General features: G+C 42.7%; 1 protein-coding gene across 2 annotated transcripts in view; it reads left to right on the top strand.

Moving 5' to 3' along the window:
* The window catches only part of nlgn4xa (neuroligin 4 X-linked a), a 67,302-nt gene that overhangs the window by 560 nt on the left and 51,875 nt on the right, over window positions 1–14,867 (top strand). Inside the window, exons 1-2 of one of the 2 annotated variants that reach the window (XM_079668850.1) lie at window positions 4,446–4,800; window positions 12,007–12,730. In XM_079668850.1, the coding sequence (XP_079524976.1) occupies window positions 12,280–12,730 (451 nt within the window). In that variant the 5' untranslated portion in view covers window positions 4,446–4,800; window positions 12,007–12,279. Of the gene's footprint in view, window positions 1–4,445; window positions 4,801–12,006; window positions 12,731–14,867 lie in introns of those variants that run through there. The other variant, XM_079668851.1, reaches the window with a different exon arrangement.

Below are 14,867 nucleotides of genomic sequence, written 5' to 3'. Positions count from 1 at the left end.
GCATCTCAATGAAACGTTTTCGTTCGAGTCTCCCTGCCTTAGCTACTTTTAAACTACCAGTTTGTAAAGCAGGCAGCCATGAATATATTTTACCATTTGCAGTCTCCATAACCAAGTGGAGAAAACTCTGGCGACATCAGAGCCACAGCGGACATTTAAGAATGTTAAATCCTGTTCTCAAAGCCTTCTCTCTAGGATTAGGCCAGAACAATATATGATCGTTATATGGTGGTTATGTTTGCCCGATATAGCGATGAGGATATTGGTCAAATCCTTCCAAATCAGAAAATCTTTATGTATCCAGTATTTTGGAAATGTAGGGCGTTAGCAGCAAATGTAATGCATTTAAAAGGCACAAAGGATATAAAATACAGTGTTGGTGTTGTGGTCAATGAGGTCTGCAATTTTCTTTTATCTGACCCTGCTTTTTTTTCTAGGTTTTGTAAAGTTATCAAAATAAGATACTTGATATAACCCATGGTTGACAGTAGGAACAAGAGCAATCCTATTGCATTGTTGCTTTTGAATGATAGTGCAAAGACCATTAAGTCCTATTACAATACTTTACATTCCTACAATACCTGCACCATGACTGGATGCCTGCCTACCCCTACTTTCCTCATAGACACACTTTCTTACTGGCACTGTTGGCGCCGGAGCAAAATCCTGAGCTGCAGAATCATGCAATATGAACGTAAATCCTTGGAAGCTACACTCGAATGCCAGACCTACAAGGTTATAACATCACACTACTTTCCTTCCAAGAGATTAACATTCATTACTCACACAACTCCAAGAGGTCACTTGTAAGGCTAAAGGAGAATATTAATTTACCAAGGGGAGGAAAGATATTCCGCACATAAAACCAGAATGAACTGCATGGGGCCAGAGTTTGTTTTCTCGTAAATTGGTGGAATTTACAAAGAGTCCTACATGGTCTCATGGGAAGGCTGGAGAGAGTATTTTGAGGGAAGTTGAGGGCATTAAGTCTCTGAGCGCTCAGCAGCAGATGAGTGACCCGCATTGACTGGCAGAGTAAGCTTATTTTGTGGAGTAGACAGATCATGGTTAAAGACTGGAAGAAAAATCTTTTCCGACTTTTCCACGTCTTCAGACGTCAACAGCAGAGAGCTATCTGCTCCTGAAGAGCTCCACCGTCATGCCTTGGCCGTCCCTGCCTTTATGTATCTGTGTGATACCCTACCCCGAGGCGACAGGGATTGTCTGTGCTTAAACACAGAGGAAGAGAGGAGTCCTTGCCGTCTCTGACCCCCCCCCCCCCCTTGTATCTATCTCTCTGCATGTGGTGACTGCCACTGTTTGTCTAAATCATCAGAGGCGCCTTGTCCTCTGTGAAGCATTAAACGGCACACTTCTTGCCCCCGACTTGTGGAGCTGCTCAACGTCTGCAGGTCTGACAGCCTCATCGTTCTGCAGGAGTGCACATGGCCACACACTCCTTTCATACACACACACACACTCCATATACTGTCTCAAATACTTATTCTGATTTAAGTGCCAAAGTGCATCCCAATGCGAAGTATGGCAAAATACACTTCGACTAGCCGCGTTTGTGTTAGCTTCTATAAACGCAGCACTACAATAGTTATTCACGTGGTATTTTGTAACTATTTGAGTACCGTATCACTATAGGCCTACTGGTCTTTGAGAGAAACCATTGTTAACTTTTCGGTTAATTGAGCAGTCTGTAAATTGCTAATGCTAACTAATTCTGATAGTGATATCATCAGTTTGAGTTCAAATGTAGATAAATCTCAGGTAGCCTACACACTGAAAGAGTTGTGTTTGACAGGTGTAGACGTTTAAATGTAGTGATGGTATAGTGAAAACCAGAATATTTTATTTATATCAGGTTTTATATTGTAATTTTCTCTGATTTCAAACCTGGCTGTATTTTGGGTGATGAAATCGTCCGTGGCAGTTCCATCCCGCAGCGGGGGGAGAAAGGTCACGTGTCGTGTGCAGAGGCGCGCTGCCACAGGTTGCAGGTGGATGTGTAATCCTGCTCAACATTTGATTTGGCTTCAGCCTGGCAGCAGTGACGTCCCCTCATCACTCTCATGAAAGTCACCGAGTCAATGTGGGCCGAGCTGCTGACTGAGGCTGATAGATACTTCAGAGGGAGGAGGATACCCCCCACCGCTGAGGGTTCTGATGTGGGGAGAGGGAATAAATGATGGTCATATCAAAGGGAGGCTGGCTGCAGCACTCTGCCTCGTCCTCAGGCTCCTCTCCTCTTCAGTCCTGCTGCAGGACGCCGTCACTCACACCACCATGAGGAATGTTGGGGAAATCATTTCCAAGGTCCATAACTTTGACCCAGTTTACCAGTTCATACTGCCCTGACTGAGCACACGCACCTGTAACCTTGGCTGCTGTGCTCTCAGTGTTTTGTCTCCCTGTTGCCTGTTGGCGTCAGCTGATCGAGGAGTTATGCTTCTATCTTGTTGATTATTCTCTCTGAACTATAGCTAAATACATGGGTCTGGGGTAGAGTTCTTCAGAATTGATTGTGGCATCTCAACTGTGTGCTCTCCTCGTGTCTCTGAGTCCTGACTCCAATTGCTTCAGAAGTTTCCCCCACAAGGAACATCCATGATTTTATTTGTGTAGATTCGATATGACCTTGAATATCTCAGGCAATCCCATTTCAACTTCGGAAGCATCCATTTCCAGCTTTTTATCATTATCTCAATTTAAATGCAGACTGTTGAGGGGAAAGGATGAATTATGCAGATTGTGAATCTGCTGGTCGTTGCTTTCTTGAGATAAAAAATATGTGAATTGTATTCGTTTCATAAGATTGACATCTTCTATAAGAAAAGCAAAAAAGGGGTAGGGGAACATCACGAAGACTTTAAGCATGTGGAAAAAATGCTGCCTTTTTTAAGGTTGAGCATCACGTTGTCCTGGAGCCAAAGCCTTCAGGAGTAGCTAATGTACGTAATGACCAAATGTTGGCATCATTTTTGAAATGTTTCCCATTGACTTACATTGGGATATTGACGTCAGTAAATCAGCATCACTTGAATAGCCCTTATTTAAACCATAAGGGTCTTAAAGTTGTTAAATGCGCAACTTCAGTTTCAATCTGTGACGTCCCAGGATGATCAGAGGTGTTTAATTGGTGAATACACCTGTATGTTAGAACATTTACAGAAAGACCGCATTATTGATTGTTTGTTCAAAGCGACCTGTAATTATTATTTCCTGTAAGGTGACCTCTTGTGGTCGTGCAGATAATGACGCGGGGTCACAGCAGGAAGCAGCAGGCGCTATTAAGGTGCCAGAAGTCTGTCCGAGATGACACGTTAATTCTGTGTTGTTTGTAAGAGACTCGGCTGTAAGAAACAATATATTTTCTGTCTGCTCGGTGTCTGTAATTGGTGTTAAAAGCATTTTATTTTTTATTTTTTTTACCAACAATGCTTTGTCTTAAACAGAAACCGAAGCACAGTTCTAAACAAACATATTTTTTGTCACTTTCAACAAATGCCCGAGCCCAGTTTTGTGGCGATTTACCAATGTTGGATAAAAATGTCAGCAATTTTCACACATCATTATTATTATTTGCTACATTTAAGACAACACAGATCAACACTATTTGGAGATCTTTATCCAGAGGTGGAAGAGGTACCTTTACAAAAACTCGTTATGAGACTGGCTTTTGTGAATAACATCATAATATTGGATTATAATGAATCTTTAACCATTTTGTTGCATCTTGCAAAGGTGGTGCTAACTTTATTGACACTTTTTAATAGTAGGTATGTCAATCCGTAACAGTGCATCACAATTCATATTGAAGTATAGTGATCTATAAGGCAACTAAAAATAAATGTAGACGAGTAAAACGCACAATATTCACCCCCAAAATTAATGGAGTAGAAATATAAATGGCAACACTCATGTGAAGTACCGTACTTAGTACTCAAGTAAATGTACTTAGTTACTTTTTATAAGCTCTGGAGCCAATTTTGTCCACATGTCTTCCATCACATGGCATAATAACCAACACTGAACTCTTCTGTTTATCTTCATGGGTGCGTGTTGTTGCTCCCAGAGCTACTGGGAGGAAGAGGGAGACTCAGCCCCCCTTTACCCCCCATTCCCTCTCCCTGCCATGCTCCATGCTTCATGCCAGAGCTGCCACCACACCGCGGCTGGTTAGAGGTGATGGAGAGAATGCGGCAATCTATTGGCTGCAGGCGGAGTACATTTCAGGAGGTGTAGTCCAATGGCAAGCTGGAGAGGGGAGGGGATGGGGGGTGAGAGAAAGAGAACGATAAATAGAGAGAGAAGGGAAGAGATGGAGAAAGAGGGGAAAAAGTGAGAAAGAGAAATAGATAGGGGAGTGAGAGAAGCAGACAGGCAAGGGGGGAGAGAGAGTGAGAGAGACAGAGGGAGGAGGGGGGAGTGAGACCTGGTTTCTCTAACACTAATCTTGTCCTTGCAACACACTCGCTCTATGAGAGCAATTAGATTCAGCTGCGTTTCCACAGCCTCTGCAATGACTCATTGAAACATCTTCTGTGCTGATAAAGCCGCATCTCCCCCCCTCTCTCCTCACACACACGCGCGCACACACACACACACGCACGCGCGCGCACAATAACGGGCGCAGGCAAGAGGCATAGCTGCGCTGCCTTCAGCACGTCGGGACTTCTTACTTTGGATTTGCGGAGCAGGAGGCTGGACTTTACTGGGTTTTTTAGCCGTGTGTTTGGACTCGAGTCGGGACTGACGGAGGAGGGGGAGCCGGTGGAGACCCGGGCTGAGGTGAGTGCTGCAAAGGGGGGCTGAGATGCTGAGATGCTGAGCTTTCCCCTTCAAGAAGGAAAACACTGGCTGGACCTTTGTGCGTTTTCAGGCGCTCCTCCTTTCCATGTCCGGCGCGTCAGTGTCATGAAAAAGGAGCACAGGGAATATATCCACCTTACATGGATGTCATGTATTCTGACTTATTAGGAAATATTAGCAACAATGGAGAGTTGTTTTGTCTGCAGAGGCTCATTCTTGCGCACTTTCACTTGTAAATGTTGATGGTGATGACGCGTTTTATGAAGAGTGTAAATCAGTGCAGACTGGGTGCAACAGCTCGGTGAACTTTGTTCTGCAGGAGAGGCAGTGCAGCTGCTGCTGGTGGTGCTGGTGGAGCTGGTGGTGGTGTTGTGGCGACACAAAGAGTGCCCCTTTACATGGTAAAGCATTGAAACCGTTTTCACACCTGCGTTTCCAACTCTTTTTCTGCAGAGCCTCTGTGCGCGCATCGCTATACAAACAGCCACAAGATGGGGGTGTAGATATCTGGAAGTGTGGGTTTTGTCAGGGAAACGAAAAAAAAAAAAAAAAAGTGGGGGGGGGGGGGGGGGGGGGTTGAATAAGGTTTGTGGTATGCATGATTTTTTTTCCACAGCCACACTGCTGCTAATGCTGTGATTTCCAGCCGGTGCTCACACTGGGTGGCATGCAGACGGCAGGGCTCTGTCTGTTCTGCAGCTCCACACGGGATGACCTTGTGTGTGTTGTCATGCACAGACATGCTCTGAGATTAAATCATGTCCACAGTGACTTTAAGCCCATGGGGATGGAAGAATAAAAGTATCACAGTGGAAAATATAAGATTAGACTTAATTCGGCTGTTGCTCAGGTTTGCACTGCTTTTGTACCAGGGGTGATCGTAAATCCACCTCTAATGCATATATATTTCTATCAAGTGTGACATCTTCCTCCAGTGCAGTTTATCTTTGACTCGTTCTGAAGCTGATGCTGCATTCCTTCGCCATCTTAAGCAGAGATGCTCTTCCAGGTGTGCGATTCACACCAACTTGACATTTGAACATTATGCTAATTCTCAGTTTGACAGTGACTGAGCGAGCCCAGCTTCACATGTTAATGTAAGAAACATTTGTTCATGTACCACAATCAATCATTTCCCCCTTTCCTCGGATTTGGCTTCTGTCCACTCTCAACAAACTGCTCAGTTCATCCAGGATGAAAGTCATGTCATTTAAAATGGAAAGGCAAACATCACTCCTTAATCTCCTCCGACATGTTCCCAAATAGTATTGAGGATTCCTGGAACATGTCAGGGGACAAGTGCAGGAAATTGCTTTGACAGAGAATAATCTAGACTGTTTTACCTTCAATCTTTTTTATTTTATCTGACCATTTAAAGTAAATATGACAAACTGGAGCTTAACCATCACATTGCAGATTCATTGCATCATACACAGTAATCATTTCCCATTGTTATCACTTCCATATTGTTGTCATTTCCACTGCAGGCCTTTGTGACCTGTGCTCATGTGACTGACGGATAGAAACAACAGGCATTGTGGAAGCTGCAGCAGGATCTGCTATTAAAGTAATTTATTGTGTTGTGAGATCTAATGGAGCTCTGAGGGAGAATTAGCGCACAGCTGGACGTCCGGTTGTATGTCAATCCCACTCACATTTATTCCTCTGTGCTAATGTAAAATAATAGATCTGTTGACTTTAATATTTAACCATGCATGCTGTATTTGGAACAGTGAAGAGAGTATAGCTAAGGGCTTTGTTAGTGTGAGTCCTCACTGCAGTCCTATGTTTGTTTGGATGCTAAAAGCAGCATCTCTTCCTGCAGGGTTTAAAACAAGAAACTATGTTGGGATAAAAAGTGGTTTTGCAATTTTTTTCCCGCATACTTAAAGAGCCTTTGTTCATCACACTCTGGTTCCTGTGGTCAATTCCCTGTTTTGCAGTGTGGTCAAACCTCAGGAGCGGAGCTACCATCGGTCCTCTTGAGTGCAAGCATGAAGCAAGCATGTCACATTACTAGAACATTTACACAGAATAGCACTCAGCTAAAGCAGTGTGGGGAGCGTTAACCACAGCATGCACGCTTAACTATGATTGGGCAGTCATTTTCTTCCGTTGCCACTCTAATGGCTCATGACGAAGTCGCTTATTTCTCAAGGGATGTGGGTTTGGTAAATTGGCATCTACCAATCAGATGGTTGGCGCTTCATTCCCCTACATTTAACATGTCTTTCGGCAAGACACCTAACCCCAAATTGCTTCATAGGCATGTCTATTGCCGAGGTGGGGAAGGGAACAATAGCTTCATTTTCTTCTTCTTCTTCTTCTTCTTCTTAGAAATGCATTCTATTGGCTTTTGGAACCAAGTAACCATTTGTAAGAATGTGAAAGCATACATGCCTTATTTATTTGTGAGATGCATCATATGTGTCTCTTGCACTTCCTAAACCTTCCATTGTCCAAAGACAAGCTGTATACTGGCGTGTGAAACAACCTTGTAAAATATAAATGATAAAAGAACATGCATTTATACAATGCTCTCTAATCTCCCAGCACCTGAAAAGGCTTCTATTATACATGCAAGCATTTACCCATTCACACACACGTTAACACTCAGTTGGCAGGGCTACCATACAGGTTCTAAACTGCTCATCATTCAATCTAACGCTCTTTCACTCGCACTCGACCACAATGGCGGTGCCTTCGGGAGCAATTCAGGGTTCAGTATCTTATCCAAGGACACTTCCACATGTTCTGACTGGATTCTGATTGGTGGGTGACTAGCTTTACCTCCTGAGCCACAGCCGATGAGCAGGCACAGATACTGGACGGATAGATGGATGTTTCTGAAGTATGCTTGGAAAAAACATGGTTATTGATATTAGTTTAAAGGCCCAGTATTTGTATCTGTGCTGAATGGCAATCATAAAGAGAGGCATCCAAAGATTCCGGCATTTATTTTCCGAAAGTATGTCCTTGAAGACGTTCATTGTTGTTAAGATGAAAAGGTACCAAAGCAGTTGTGCAGTTGTTTTTTCGGCACTGACGGGTTTGCCATTGTTGGACTATGGATTCTTGATTGATCAGGATAAACAGATTGTTAGTTTTATACCACAACAACAACAACAACAACAACAGCAATAAGACAGCGGCAGATGATGGATATGTGTAAAGTTGCATGAAATGTCTGAAAAGTTTGTGCGTGTGGGAGATGGATATTATATTTGAGAAAGTATGTTTTTGGTTAAGTACCTTTGCATTTATTCTGTACTAATTTGCATTTGATGTCAACACCAGCTAAAAACATGTTCTAAACAGGCCGCTCAACATGTCTGGTTGAATGTGTCATTTAATAGCCCCGTTCTACAGTATCTTCTACAAAGTGGCAGTAATGTGCAGTAAATCTTATTAAATCTGCCCCCCATTGTGATCGTACAGTCACAACATACTGTAAATGTATATAAAGTACTGTATTTATATCAAGTATGTAAATGCAGTAATTATAAGCTGATGGTGTTGTGTAGGTCTGTGACATTTCATAGTTAGGAAGACAGGGGGCCTCTGAAAGGATCATTTTATAATGATTGAAATGCAAATGACAGAGAGCGCCTTCATTGCTATTCATAGGATTTATCTCATATAATCATTAAGAGTGAGAACAATGTTCGCAATCTCCTGTGTGCCTCCTCCAAGGAGAGCTCGCTCTGCACCCGGAGCATTCTGAAGGACAGGTTGTCATAAAACCCCACGTTATTACACATACTGTACACAGGGTCCATTTATCACAGAAACATGTACAAGCCTTACTGTGTCACCTCAGTGAACATTGAGCAACAATTTTGCAAAGTGTCGCCACATTCACTGCTTTTACAGTTCCCGTGCTGCCATGTGCAAACACATATCCTGATATTCCTCATATAGTTGCAAATTGCATCATTATATAACTGCTCTTGTAGGCAAACAGCCAAGGATGAACAGCCTGTGGTTGCACTAACACCAAAAAAATGATGTCTTCAAGGCAGTTTGTCTCCTGTTGCTAGGATATCTACGTATATGCAGTGATATGTGGATAATTGAAAATATAGTTTCATTTCAAAACAGGTGCCAGACATGGGGTTGTTTAATGAACACATAAGCACATACTGTGTGTCTTTTTTGTCACTTGTGGTACCAATGAGCTCAGAGAGTTAAAGACAGATTGTCCTTATTAATATGCAAATGTGTGAAATGTAATGGGTGCATGGAGGAGAAGCTGAGGGGTGAAAATGAAGATCAATTATATTCTATTCTTGGGTTCCTGTGTTCAGTAACCCATGGCCTTAATAACTCTCAGTAGGACTCTGTGAGTGTCCTTTAGTTTGATGATAGAATGACTTTGAATTTAGGAAAACCTAGGGGTCTTTTGTGCATCTGAAGGATAAATATGGTATCATTCTACTATTTTCTTACTGGAAACGAATACCATGAAAAGACCAAAACAAGCAATGTATTATTTTGTCTCTTTTTCTTTCCTATTATTTGGCTTTCAGCTCAGAATAAAAAATTGAGGAGTCTAACTCTTAGTGATTCCTCCATTATATTCCTTGAAGTTATACTGGATAACACACTGGTCAAAATGGGCAACTCATCCCTGACTCTCAAGGAGCTCTACAGGCTCCAGGTCCACTATGCAATCACTTTGTGCTAATTCAATTGGTTGTGTTTCTTTTAACGTCCCCTGTACACCACTAAAGCACATTGTAAACTGAAATGCTAGAGGCATTCAAGAAAAGGCCTTTATTTCTTAAGTATATACAGGACTGTGCTTACATGCTGCATTGAACTAATGAATTATTTGTGTGCATAATCTAGCTGCAATCGACGACGAATCATCGGTGGAGAACCTCAGGGATCAGTCCTAGGTCCTCTACAGATATGACTCCACTGTTGACCCCAGCACTATTGTTACATTTAAATCAAATGCATTGTTATGCTTTGAATTAATCTGTATCTATCCATATGTCGATATAGACCATTGGAGAAGGGTTGATTAACTGTAGCTTTGGCCCCCTGAATAACCTCTAAAATGATCGTGTCCATTGAATGTGTGGTGGACTAACACAATGTTTGATTCAGATTCTACAAATCAGCCCTAGAATCTGGACATGTATGATCTGTATGTTGGAAATGTCCCTCACACTTATAACATATTATCAAGCTAGTCATGATTAGGCAATTGCAAACAATCCAATATGGTCTCACTGTTTGTCCTAAAAGTAAAACCAACATTCTATCAGTGTACAAATTTAGAAAAATGTGTGTCTGTCTTTGTGTGAGTGTAAATCCAGCCCGGAAAACATCAGCTAAAGTATGGATTTCTGTATGATGACCTGCCCCAACAGTGAAAGCCTCTGGCGTCTCAGTGAAAGTTGAGTCATCGGTAGTCAAACATTTGTGCGAAAGCCAAATATCGAAAATGCTATTATGGTTGTTAAGGTGAATAAGATGTCACCCATGTGTATAGAGCGATAACCCAGAGTTGCCCTGTGCTGCTTTCCGTATAATTTACAGTGCAGCCGGCCTCTCAAGACTTTCAGGGGATATTCAGAAATGAGACATGAAAACAACAGTAGCAGACATTTAAGAGACTAGTTTCCTCCAAAAATATTTTTAAGGGCTTGTTAATATCGAAAGAACAACTTTTTTTGCCGGTACCACTTGTCAGCAGGTGTCATTGATTGTTACCATGGCAACACAGCTGCTGACTCTCGCCTTAGGGTAGAGAAACAAAACTACTTAGTTTTAAAGGCTTGGTTAAACCAATTAACAAAAAAACATTGCTGGTAACCTGAGGGGTGATTCAATTCAACATTATTGTTGGCAAGACAGTTAGTATAATCTTTGAATTTCATTTCAATTAATGTATTAATCATTATTTATAATTATTCCGTTTTTGTGTATGTATTGATGTTTTTGGGCTATTTTGAGGTTTTTGTTTATTATTGTTAACAGACAGTTTTATCTGGAAAGCAGATTCTACTGCGCATGTCCAAAAGTTGAAATGGTGTTGGGAAGTGAAAGACATTCACACAGGGAATGAAGCTTTTAGGGGCGATACAACACAAGATGTTCATATCCCTTCTGTTTTATTATCATGTGTATATCAACTTAACTGGCATCCATGCACCTGCACAGGATGATCAGTGCCCGTCTGAGATGGCGTCTTTCCAATACACCCTGACACATAATAAACCTTTTTCTGCTTCATTCGGTGATAATGTCTGCCGGCTCCATCTCATGCTGCCACCTGTGTTAATGTGGATTCTCAGTGGTGTCTGTACAGCCATTTTCCTGTTCGAGTTAATGTGTTCGCAGGCAGGCAGGCCTACATGACAGATCCCTACAGCTGTAGTCAGTAACCACTTAAATCCTCTGTTCTCTATTACTAATCCAAGCTGGAGAACTGTTCAGTTTGCTTTGCAAAGATTGGCATGCACTTTGGCTCTATTAGCTGAATTGCGCTCATTTATTCATGCTGCTTTTTCATATATATATTTGATATCAGAAAGGAGTCAGTGCTGGTCAGCATGATATTTAATAAATGATTTGACTTTGAGTGGCATCCTGTGTTATTTGACTGAAAGGGTAATTAATCAGTATCTTTTGATTGGAGCAGTCAGGTGTGAGACTTTCTCCAACCAAACCACTTCAAATTAAAAAATATATATATTTGAAGGATGTCTCCAGACCTGGGGCGCCGGAATGAGTCCAGAGCTCGTTCAGGAAATTGATTTAATGGATGGGTTGCCATCTAGTTTTCATCATTAGACCACGAGATGGCCCAAGGCCACAGAGCTGATTTCTAATTCTGGGGGCTTTCCAAAACTCCCTCACAGAGAGAAAAAATAAATAACAGTCATCAAATGATGTCAACCCATCTAGACCTCAGCAGGCCTCCACTTATTAATACATTTCTCTAAAACCCACCAAATGAATTGTCAGTTTATAAGTTAATTTTGAGAATTAAGATGACTTTTAAGGCATTTAACTCACAAGAAAAAATGAATTAAAAAAAACTTTTAACAAGACTAAGAGGTAACAGAGAATAACTCTGTGGCTGATCATGACATTAACAGGAAATCAAAAATAGACAACCATGATAAAAAATATACAGTAGGTTTTATCTTTTCTTTGTGTGTTTTTCAGGATATCCCATCAAGCTGGAGCCAAGGTTACCACAGAGCGTCGTAGGCCCTCTCCTGACCCGGACAGGTGAGCCGATCAGCAGCCGCCCGTCTCCATGCAGGCTCTCAGGATGGGGAGCTCTGAAGCTGCTTTGATTGGCTGCGGCTCCTTTGCTCAGCTCGCAGCCTGAGGAGAATCAGGAGTTCATCTCGGTGGAGGGGTAGGGGGGGCACGAGGACCCTCCGGTGGACCTTAACCACGACCTGCCAGGCTCCGGCTCAGCACCGCAGGAGCATGTCACCGCCAGGAGGCCCTTCATGGATGTGTTGCTCCACGGCCAGGGCCAACTTCCTGCTGTGGATGGGGCTGGTGTCCATCTGTGGGGCCGCCGCTCAGGCCCAGCATTCCCCCGTGGTCACTACAAATTACGGGAAATTGCGGGGAGTGAAGGTTACATTACCCAATGAGATCCTGGGACCAGTGGAACAGTATTTGGGGATCCCGTACGCGCTGGCCCCGACGGGGGAGCGGAGGTTCCAGCCGCCCGAGCCGCCAATGTCCTGGCCGGGCATCAGGAATGCTACTCAGTTTGCTCCGGTTTGTCCTCAGTTCTTGGAGGACCGCTTTTTGCTCAATGATATGCTCCCAGTGTGGTTCACCGCCAACTTGGATACAGTGGTGACCTACGTGCAGGATCAGAGCGAGGACTGCCTCTACATGAACATCTACGTCCCTACGGAAGACGGTAAGCCAACGGAGTCTTCTTATATCTGTTACCTCTTCATGTATGTCTTTGTGTGGCTTCCTATTGTGTTCTATACTTGCTCTTGCCGGGCTCCCTTGAACTTCGAGGCTGTACTTTACCGAAAGTCATTTTCCAGCCACAGGAAATGTTTTATCTTACACTTGCACATTTTCTGCAGTTTGGGTCAAAGAAGGTCCGGGCAACTTTTTGAGAGTTGAGTAGTTCTTAGTAAGCATGGAGCAGGATTGTTCCATATAAACCTTGTCTGGTTCCAGGGGCAAAATAAAATATATGGAGATTCAATGCTAAGTCTGCTGTGTTTTCCATAGCAGATGGGCGCTGACAGGAACCAGGGGGGTCAACAGTTTTGCCCCTCAGTCTGCCAGTTGTTCCGGCCCTTCTGCTAAAGCCTCTTATCACTGATTGGTAGTTAAATATTTGAAACTATTCACAGTGGTGTTGCTGAGAAGAATGGTTGATTAGCAATTGCACCATCTTCTGTTTTGACAATTATAAGTTGTTCTTTGAAGATAATATGTGTCAAATGTTGAAAGATTGTGCAGTTTGACCCAATTAAGTGATACAATAAGACCCTTTTCTTGAAGAGATAATATTTCAGGGCTTGGAAATAGTTTTCTGATATTCAGGAATCAACACTCCACTGTCTCATTATGGCCAGTGCTAAAAACACAAAAGTTTTAAGCTGAGTCAGACCGTGCCCTTTAAATGAAAAGTCATCAGAATCATGTTTTTGGATAAATGTGACACCCCTAGTCACAACCCCTTGAGATTAACATAATGCTGAAATTAAACTTGTTTCCCTGTGCGCTAATTACATGGGAGCCCTTCAGATAAATCCCTGATTTTGCCTGTGGGGTAATCACTGGGCTGTCAGAAGGAGAGGACACACAGGGTCTGCTTCGTATTATCACTGATGAGAGTGCTGTTAAACAAGAGCGATGGAGGTTAGCACTAAAAAGAAGCACAGCCTGCTCCTGTATTGCTATCAGCTGAAGGCTCCTCCGTAATGGCTTGTTTTCTGCACTCACCTGTTCCAGAGAGTACTTGTGACTTGGAGTGGGTGTGTGGAGCACTTTACCCACCTACGTCCTGCAGCGGTCGCACGAACAAGACTTTGTGTGTGTCATGTGAAAAGCACAATGTTGAACATCACCTGGGGGGGAAGTGTCGGGCTGTTTTAGGACAATGTGAGGACAGTGGGACACATTAAGGCGTGTGTCTGAGATCTTTGACAGCTCCGTGCTAAATGTAGTCTGAGCTCTGGAGTACGGGGTAGATTAAAAAGTGTAGGCGAGGGATAATCTCACAATCCTGTGTCGGTGCACATAGTGGCTTTTCTCCAATGATTCAGTTCCTCCAAAAAATAAGCCATTGTACTCGAGCCAGAGCATTAATCAGTAAACAGCACTCCTTCATGTACATTACAAATTGTACTTGTTTTGATCTATCTTCTACAGTGACCATTATAGCTGAAACTATAAATAAGTAAATAGGGTCTGTACTGTCATAAATCAGCCTTATTTTACTTCATGGTGCATTCAGGTGTGCTTCCTTACATTTACTTGCTTTGCTTTTTTGCTTTGGGTTTGTCCCACTTGAACAAACTGTGATTTGTCCAATATATGTTCAAAATATTTTATTGTGGAAAAGGGTAAGAGTAGCACGTCTGTCCTCAAGAGAACAGGGTGTCATTGGCATTTCAATAAAGCAATTTGTTATCTTTAACATATTCTTGGGATTGGTCAATATTGCAGAGTCTCTTTAGGGTCTCCGTTAACTGGAGGTAGAGTACAGTGATACTCCACACTCCCTTACTGTAGTTGTTCTGCTGTATTCTGTCTCCCTATTTCCTAGATGTCTTGCTACTAAGCGCTCTCTGAATCTTTTGAGTCCCTTCCTGTTTCCTGTCCTGAAGGCACTCTTTTTTTTGAGTGCCTAGATGTCTTTGAAGATCCGGGACATATTGTTTGTGGACAATGTGATTCAGCTTCGACTTGTTTCACAATGAGGTTGATGTATCCTAGCGTCTAGGTGTCCTCACCATACTGTATGGATCGGTCACTATTCCCTAGTTTGAAGCCCCTGGATGTGATGTCACCTGACTTTCTTTGTTGTT

This window comes from Notothenia rossii (assembly GCF_949606895.1).
Source record: "Notothenia rossii genome assembly, chromosome: 3".
In the NCBI taxonomy this organism is placed as follows: Eukaryota; Metazoa; Chordata; class Actinopteri; order Perciformes; family Nototheniidae; genus Notothenia; species Notothenia rossii.
Note: the sequence above shows the minus strand (reverse complement) of the source record. Positions and strands in the feature narration are given on the sequence as shown.